This window comes from Cynara cardunculus, assembly GCF_001531365.2.
Source record: "Cynara cardunculus var. scolymus isolate 2C chromosome LG 9, CcrdV1, whole genome shotgun sequence".
NCBI lineage: Eukaryota > Viridiplantae > Streptophyta > Magnoliopsida > Asterales > Asteraceae > Cynara > Cynara cardunculus.
This window is the reverse complement of record NC_037536.1, coordinates 10,387,605-10,396,910: the sequence shown is the minus strand read 5'-3', so window position 1 is coordinate 10,396,910 and position 9,306 is coordinate 10,387,605. Positions and strand designations below refer to the sequence as shown.

Here is a 9,306-nt window from a genome sequence, read left to right as displayed (position 1 = left end):
ATTAATTGAGATGAAAAATAAAAAGTGAAAGCAAAGGATGCATTACAAGAATGAAAAGCATATATGAAACATGACATATATACGAGGAGAATGATGATGAGTCGGTGACAGGGAAGAAGCATGAGAGAGAACTCACAGACAAATAAAAGTCCATGTCCTTTTCCCCCTTTTTCATCACCCAATTTCATATTTTACTCCCATTTTCCTCAAATCACAAGTTTTCAAACCCTCTCTACTTCTATAAACATTATAAAACTTGCATCCTTCTCTCTTCCATCACAACAAAAGGAAACCCAGTTGTTGCTGTTTGATTTCTTCAAGGACCAGCCATGGGAGCTCGTTGTTTTTTCCTTTCTTTCTGTGGGTGGTCTAATCTTAAATCCAATGATACTCATCCGTCTGATCTGGGTATGTAAATTTAACTCTTCAAGTGTGTTTGATCATCATGGCGTCATTAAATCTCTGTTTATGTATGTCTACAATGTGTTTGATGATTTGTTTCAGAGAACGGTGGTGGGGATAACGATAAGCTAAAGCTGCCAGCTTTTAGAGAGTACAAGTTAGATCAACTAAGAGCCGCAACTGGTGGGTTTTCTGTGGAGAATATTGTATCTGAGCATGGCGAGAAGGCACCCAATGTTGTCTATAAAGGAAAGCTTGAAGATGATGATCGTTTGATCGCAGTTAAGCGGTTCAACAAGTCAGCTTGGCCTGATACTCGCCAATTCCTGGTTTGTCACCTCATATCCATCACTCTTTATCGAAATTCAGAATGTTTATGGATGTTTCATTTGTCTTTTTTCTTGTCGTAAATAACAAAATGCCCTCCATTTTATAAGAGCTACCGATTTTGGATGGTTTGTGGAAATTTAGAAACTTTGGAACTTTTTCTTAGATCAGGTTTCTTTTTGCGTTTTCTCAAGAAGCTGTTGTTTTAGCATTTTTGCAAGAATGGGGTTTAGAAAGTTGATCGATTCGTATAAGCTGGTCAACAGACAACAGTTGGTTAGAGGCGGCTGGCTTGTCCGAGTGATCAAGATTCAAGAAGTCTTGAGTTCAGATCTGATCTGGCTTGCTAGCAAAAAGCTAATTGACAGGTGGCAACTTGATGTGGTTGTTCATATCTTTCAAGAAAAAGAAAAACAAAATGGTGGGGAAGTGATAACTTCTAACCATCTTTATGTGCAATTCACGATGTTACTCGTTATATTACTTTCTAAAAGATCCCTTAACCAAAATATAATGAGTAGAAATGGCCCAAATCTAGCCGAATTGGGAGTCTAACACGCCTGAGGCTAGACGGGCACAAGTTGTCCCTACGTGTCAAGAGGTGGCTAGATGGTTGAGGGGTTAGACGAGTACAGATTTTCCTTTAAGTGTTCAAGTCCTTGGACTGGTAGACCTTGGCTCTGATACCATTGATAATTTGATACCATGTAAGAATATGTGGGACCTCATTAGGTTACTTTCCAAAAGAGTCTTAAGAAGAGAAAGAAGGTTCCGATAAAATGTTGTGAAATAAGGCTGTTTTCGTGAGACACGATTTTTACACTTGAAACTTCACAGCTAAACGTTGTGAAGGTAAAAAAAAAAACGAATCTTCACAGCAAAAACACTGTGAAGGTTACCTTCATAGTGTTCTGTTGTGAAGTTTCAAGTGTAAAAATCGTGTCTCACAAAAACAGCCTTGTCTCACATGATCCCAAGTCTATATATTGAGGTGTGTGTATATATATATATATATATATATATATATATATAGAGGAGAAATGGTTCAAATATAACCAAATCGGGTCTCTAACACGCTCCCTATAACGGAGGCTAGACAGGCATCCATGAGTGTCTAGAGGTGGCTAGACAGGTGAGTGGGCTATACGAGTAAAGATTGCCCTGAAGTGTCGAGTCCTTGGAGTGGTAGACCGTTGCTCTGATACCATGTAAGAATATGTGGAGCCTCATCAGATTACTCTCCAAAAGAGCCTTGAAAGAAGGTTGTAACATATACTGAGGATAAATGGTCCAAGTGAAGCTGATGTCAATGGCTACACATTGGATTTCAATATGCTAAACCAAAATCTTGTTATGTAGTTTTTGCGCTTGTGCAAGGTCTTAACCAGAGACCATATATATAATTCGTTTAGTTTGATATTGTGCATATGAATCCAGAAAATATGAAGTGAAATAATTGTGTTATTTTGTGTCACTAGGATGAAGCAAAAGCAGTTGGACAACTTAGGAGCCAAAGATTAGCCAATTTGTTGGGATGTTGCTGTGAAGGAAATGAGAGATTGCTAGTGGCAGAGTTCATGCCTCATGATACTTTATCCAAACATCTATTTCATTGTGAGTAAATTTGTCAATTATAATCACGCGTCTTTCTACATGAACTAATAACATATAACGTAATTTAGGGGAAAGCCAACCACTTAAATGGGAAATGCGTTTACGTGTGGCTCTGTATTTGGCACAAGCATTAGACTACTGCAGCAGCAAAGGGCGATCTCTTTACCACGACCTTAATGCTTACAGAGTCTTGTTTGATCAGGTAACTACACACATAGTTTTCTACAAGGCAAAATGTATAAAAAATGTAATGAAGTTTGCCTTAGTTTCTATTTAGTGTAACGATGAATTTTTTGTTCTCAATTAGTGTAACAAACAAAAAATTTCCTATTTTGTACCCATTTTATCTAATAAAGGGTTTTCAATCTAAGGGGTCATTTATCAAATGCTTACCGGGTGAGCATGGCAAGGACCGAGAATTTTACCCGGTAAGTGAGGGAGAAGACTCTTACCCTGTTAGTGCTTAGAGGGTAAGAGGCTCTTACCAACAATCAAATCTTATGGCCGAGAATGTTACCTGATAAGGTAAGGGTGGTGACCCGCACCGGTAAGCACTTACCAGGTAAGCTTTTGGTAAACGACCCATAAATGGCATTAGTTGATTTTGATGTGTCACTTCTCCTGAAAATCAAGAATTACATTATAACTTAACAACTTGATAGTTACAAGATTTACCGGTCAATAGTCAAAATGGGCACGTAATAGAAAGAATTAAGTGTTTGATTAACTAATTGAGAAAAAAGATCCATCGTTACACTAAATAGGAACTAAGACAAATTTTGTTGCATTTTGATGCATTTTGGCCTTCTCCAAATCAAATTCCCTTCTTTTCTGTTTTTCTTATTCTTATTATTATAACTGGCAGGATTGCAATCCCAGGCTCTCATGCTTTGGCTTAATGAAGAATAGCCGAGATGGAAAAAGCTATAGCACAAATTTAGCTTTCACCCCTCCGGAATATATGAGAACAGGTATGGCAAATTGTCACAGAAAAGTAAATAATCGCGCAACATTCTGCAGGTAGAGCAAACTTATGTTATTTTTCTCATATGGCAGGTAGAGTGATAGCTGAAAGTATAGTTTACAGCTTCGGCACCATACTGCTTGATCTTCTTAGCGGAAAGCACATTCCCCCGAGCCATGTAAGCTCATTCAAGTTTTGTGTACTCATTTACTTGAAGATCTACTTAAGCCTGCAACGGTAGTTTCAAATTATAATCCCTGTGGTTTTAATGCAGTCTTAACTAAAAGCGTTAATTTATTGAAGTTTTGCTAGTTGAATGTATGATATATGGAGACATTAAGGTCATGTTTCGCAACCATAAGCTAACTTATTCTTTGACCTTATTGAAAAACCCTTTTTGGTTAGACATATGCTAGCGTTTTAAAAAGGTACTTCAGTGTTTTAACAAGTCCCACGAGCTGTTTTTCATTTTTTCCAGCTATGCCTCTTATATTTTTACAATTAGTTTTTCAACACGTTCTTTTAAATTATTTTACGTTGTCATCTATCTAGTTTATCAGCTAACAGCTAGCTTATCATCTAGTTTTGCAAACATGGCCTTAATTAATGCTTCAAATTTGGCTAAACAAGAAGTAAGCCATTAACATTTGGCCACTTTGTCTTTGCAGGCACTTGATTTGATAAAAGGGAAGAATTTTCAGATGCTAACAGATTCATGTTTAGAAGGTCATTTCTCCAATGATGATGGAACTGAGTTGGTAAGGATAGCATCACGCTGTTTGCAGTATGAACCTCGAGAGAGGCCCAACGCAAAGTCTGTTGTGGCTGCGCTCACTCCTCTTCAGAAACAAACAGACGTAAGTGCACTTTCTACAGCAAGAAAAAGATTTAGATAAGATCATAATTGACTAGTACTATCGTACTAAGGCCAAGTCGTTCATGAGAATTTCTCTCTACAAATGAAACATTCTATTGGCTCTTAAGCTAGCCGATGGCTGAAAAGCTACGTGTTAGCTAATAAGTTGGCTGATAAAATATTCACGTTTGGTAAAACTAGCTGATATGCTAGATGACAATGTAAAATGACCAGCCATAAGGTTTTTGCTCATCTATGTAAAATATATAGGGGCATAATTGAAAAAACCTAAAGAAGCTTCTGGACTTATTGAATATTTAGCCTACTTAAAAGTTGCAATTTAACAGGTTTCGTCCCTCGTCTTGATGGGAATTAGTAATGAACCTTCAGCGGCCACACAAATCTCAAACCTGTCACCACTTGGAGACGCTTGCTCGAGAATGGATTTGACTGCCATACACGAGATACTGGAGAAGATTGGATATAGTGGTGACGAGGGGGTTACAGATGAGGTATTCTCTCAAACACACACATACAAAATGGTTGATATTTGGATACATATTCTCATTGTTGGAGTCCCACATTGGCTAGACTTGGACCATTATCTTCGGTATATGTCCGAACCTATCTTCTCTATTCAAAGGCTCTTTTGGAGAGTAATCTAATTAGGTTCTACATATTCTTATATGGTATCAGAGCCAAAGTCTACCACTCTGGAGTCAATACTTTAGGACAATTGTACTTGTCTAGCCCCTTCTCGACACTCGGGGACAATCTATGCTGGTCTAGCCTCCACCATAGGGGAGTGTTGAGTCCCAGATCGGCTAGACTTGGACCATTATCCTAAAATATATGTTAGAACCTCCTTGCTCTTCTATAAGGCTTTTCGTTTTCAGAGTAATCTAATGGGGTTTCACATATATGCTCACACTCACCATAATCGGATAATGATCCTCCCAAACGTTTCCTGAACTCATTTGTGTTTGTTTTTTGCAGCTCTCATTCCAAATGTGGACAAATCAGCTACAGGACACCTTAAATGGCAAGAAGCGTGGGGACAGCGCCTTTCGAGCCAAGGATTTCAACACTGCTATCGAATGTTACACAAGTGTAAGTGGTATAAACTTTGATTATTTAAAGACAAGTCTTAACGGAAACCGTCTTTCTACCCCTTGGGGTAGAGAAAAGGTCTTTGTACCGTGTCTATTTTTCGAGTGAGATATACTCGGTATTTGGTTTAGTCTAGTTTTCATTGTGGTTTCCTATATGTTAAAGTTGAAAATCTTGGGTTGTGCAGTTCATTGAGAGCGGGACCATGGTGTCGCCAACAATGTACGTAAGACGCTGCTTGTGTTACTTGATGAATAATAAGGCACAAGAAGCACTTGGAGATGCCATGCAAGCACAAGTCATATCGCCTGATTGGTCGACTGCACTTTATCTCCAAGCGGCTGCTCTGTTTACCCTCGGAATGGACAACGATGCCCGTGAAACGCTTAAAGATGGCGTTTCGCTGGATTCTGAAACAAAATGAAAATGAAAATTTGTAGATTTTGTGTTGGTGGTTTTAGGAAATGTGGTTGTAGTTGTAGATATGTGCATTGTGTTCCTATCAGAGACATGCATCAGAGTGTTTGTTATGTGCATTCATCAAAATTAAATGATTTATAAACTATCTGTTGGCTTATGCAGTATTTTTTTAATATAATATGGTATCAGAGCCATTTTTAAAAGCAATAAAAAAAACTTATTGACGAGTTAGAAATGACGACAGATCCTCGTCAAATTCCTCCATTATTGCACGAGCACCATGATCATCGGTGTGTTGAAACGACGACCATTTTTAGACGTGAAGAAGGTCGATTCCCTCTTTGTTTCATCATTTAACTCGTTTATTCTGTATTAGTGGTTGAAAGGGCAAAATGTAATCGAATCAAAACTAACTTTATGTTTATTTTCGGAAACTGTGAATCGAAGTTTTTGTTTCAAGACATCGTGATTCAAAACTTCTCTTTTACTAGATCTCGGGGTCAAATTCATATTTTTAAAGAAGGCAAATCGGATACAAACGTATTTTCAAAGCTTTCATTTTGATATCTAGAATGAAAATATTCAAACATTTAAATACCTGGATAATTGGTTTAGCCTTTAACCGGTTACCATGCTGACGTGACTGATGATATGGCAAACATGAAAATAAGTTGGTTCTATTTTGATTTCCACGAAAGCAACGAAGGACTTTTTCGTCAGGACCGATATACAAGCTATTAGCAGTCCTTAAGCTAGTTCGGTTCACGGACCAAATCAAACTCGACATGGAACAATGCGGTTCAATTAAATACATTGTGGCTTCCACTCACTTATCGTTTGGATACTATAGATGTCTAGTTCAACTTACACGCACACTGACTAATCCTAATCCTACTGGGACTGAAGCTAACAGCCAAACAAACCTCATGGAGGACGAGGTTAACAGCCATATAAACATACCTATAATGGCCCCTGCGGGTTCAAACCGGTAACCACTAATATTCAAATCTAGAGATTTTAACTGTTGAGCCATCCCAAAATTGCTTCCATTCACTATTGTTAACTTGAATGGAAACCATAATATTAAGATTGACAGGTTAACCCCATTCCCGAATCTAACTTACCAATTTAGGTTTTGTGGAACGGACCGAGATTTGCCTATTAGACCATCTCCAATCGTAGCACCAAAAAAAACACCAAATTGGTGAGGCCATTAACACCAAAAGTTGCTTTTAACTCCAACGACACGATATACATACCGTTTGAAAAGAAATCAAGTAAACTATTATATGATTCATAAATCATCAAAACAAGAATCTGCAAAAATTCTGGCAAAATGTGGACATTAACTTCCCTGGTTCATGGCTTGGACTAAAGATCTAAAGAATCCTCAAGTATTATTGAATATCGCAGGCGAAGATTTACATAGGTGGTCTGCCAGAACCAAGCAGCTGGCCTATGAGATTTGTGACCTGAAAATAAACGGGAGAACGTGTTATACATCCATAAACCAAGCTTAACTTGATTTCTTTATCACTTGTTATGATCACTCGCTATTGCAGCTTCGTTTTCTAGTTTCTCTAAACAATCATCGTATCCTAAAACCCTCTGAATGATTTTGGATCATAGGTCTCCCTTAACCATTCAGCATCCTAATATCATTGTAAACAATTACCAAATAGTTATATTTCATTTTGCACTATATCATGAGAGTCTCTTAATCATTCTGACCACTTAATCATTTTGCACCAAACCATTCAGCAACTGCCAAACAACCCCTTAGTCAAGGTTATTATAAATTAAACTCGGAACAAAATGAGGTAGAAGTTTGAACCAGTACAAAGACTAAATATCAGAAAAGGTACCTGCCAATATTTTGAAACACAGCGGTCAATGCAGCTGTTTTCACCCATGTTTAATTCGGATTCTTTGTACCTAAAACAATTAGAATATTTAAAATCATGTTCTAGAAGAAAAACTAGACACGAACCATACTGAACTAAAAGAATCTTATAGGGAGTTGCTGTCCATGGATGCCTATTCGTTGTGAAGAGACAATACCTTTTCTCAACACACTTGGCGAAACATGTCTGGGTTAGCCTGCATCAATGTATACACATGTGTTTAATAAAGGCTTGCATAAACAGAAAAAAACATTGTTGATACTTAATCTTTGCATAATGCAAAGTTAAAGTTCCCTACAAATGATAAACTATAACAATCATGGTTGGCATATGCATCTCACTGTTGCAAGGGGTTATCTGTGATTGCTTGATGCTTGCTACTCCCTCCGTCCCAAAATATATGTAATTATTACACTTTTTAATTAAATAAATTACAATTCTTATCCTCGATAATTGGAGTAATGAATTTCTCCATCTCATAACTGGAAAGTAGACACTTGTTTTGGAACAAATAAATAGAAATGTGAACACTTATTTTGGGACGGGAGTATCACATTGGAATTGGACATAACCTCTCTAAACATTTACTTAGCATTATCCATGCCTTATCAGAGCCAAAAACATGTTATTCTTACATACGATGTTTTGATTGCTTAATCAAAGTTCCTTTACCTAATATGTCCATCTTTTAGAAGCTCAAGTTTGTCTAGTTGTAATCAATCTCAAAAGGAAACAAGTCTACCTCATCAGATTATCATGGATATTCAAGTCTAACATTCCCATAAAAAGAACTAAAAAAACATCCTGCAGTTAAGCTCTTTATGCTGATCTAACAAACTACTGATACTCTGATAGGTTCTCCCCATAATTTCTTACTTAAAGAAAAGGGAATCACTAATTAATGAAGAAAAACATCATTGTTTCAATCAATAACATCATCTTTCGTTGGAAAATTGAAACCCATCATAGAAATGGACCAGGTGAACAGCAATTTATATAATGACCGCCAACGGGTTTTTTTTCTGTTCATATGTATTTTCTTTAACTAACAGTTTGAAACCATCAGAATCCCCCTCTCCCTTAAAAAAATTGAAAGTCTACAATCCTCATCTCTAGGAATAGTGAATTTAAAGTCATCACAGCATATCGAAAAAAGAATCAAGGACCTTACTTGTTAAACAATTCAACCCTGTACTCCATCTCCTTCTCTGCCATTCCAAAGATCTATAAATCAAGAATAGAACAATAAGGTAATTAACATCAGCTCCATCATGGGATTAGTTACTCCCTCATTTTCACAAACAAGACATCAAAGAAGATGAAGATGTAATTATTTTCTATGTTGAACTAAGTACTCGCCAAAAAAAAACCAATACGGATTTTGATGAAAATTATAAAAAAAAGGAAAAAAACCCCATCACTCTATAAATGGTACTACTTGTTATCAAATGGCCAGTTCGTTAGCAACTTAGGGGTTGTTCGGTTGTGGTTTAATGGGCTGTATAGCCTATATGCTTATTCGCTCAGACATAAATAGCTTGTTCGCTAAGCCACAAATAGTTGTTCAGTTGTGGCTTATTCGCTCAGACGATGACCTATTCGGTCAGCTAGTATCCATTACTCCTTTACACTCAACCATTTAATTTCCACGTAATTTCCCCAACTACCCTTGCAATAAAGAAACTCTATCTTAAATTCACGCTTCCGGT

At 37.1% G+C, this 9,306-nt stretch overlaps 2 protein-coding genes across 2 annotated transcripts in view; one reads left to right on the top strand and one right to left on the bottom strand.

The window, feature by feature from the left end:
* Positions 1 to 266: 266 nt before the first annotated feature.
* On the top strand, positions 267 to 5,854 carry LOC112518014 (serine/threonine-protein kinase BSK5). The gene is made up of 10 exons (XM_025125520.1): positions 267 to 408; positions 505 to 731; positions 2,208 to 2,343; positions 2,412 to 2,545; positions 3,209 to 3,314; positions 3,400 to 3,485; positions 3,976 to 4,164; positions 4,511 to 4,675; positions 5,160 to 5,273; positions 5,461 to 5,854. The coding sequence occupies exons 1-10, from the start codon at positions 330 to 332 to the stop codon at positions 5,695 to 5,697; spliced, it is 1,473 nt and encodes a 490-aa protein (XP_024981288.1). The 5' UTR covers positions 267 to 329; the 3' UTR covers positions 5,698 to 5,854.
* Positions 5,855 to 6,897: 1,043 nt separating this feature from the next.
* The window catches only part of LOC112518323 (mitochondrial import inner membrane translocase subunit TIM10), a 4,424-nt gene continuing 2,015 nt past the window's right edge, over positions 6,898 to 9,306 (bottom strand). The window contains exons 3-6 of the mRNA XM_025125973.1: positions 8,769 to 8,821; positions 7,755 to 7,793; positions 7,559 to 7,628; positions 6,898 to 7,165 (exon numbers count right to left, since the gene is read on the bottom strand). Of these exons, the coding sequence (XP_024981741.1) occupies positions 7,115 to 7,165; positions 7,559 to 7,628; positions 7,755 to 7,793; positions 8,769 to 8,821 (213 nt within the window). The 3' untranslated portion in view covers positions 6,898 to 7,114. The remainder of the gene's footprint in view (positions 7,166 to 7,558; positions 7,629 to 7,754; positions 7,794 to 8,768; positions 8,822 to 9,306) is intronic.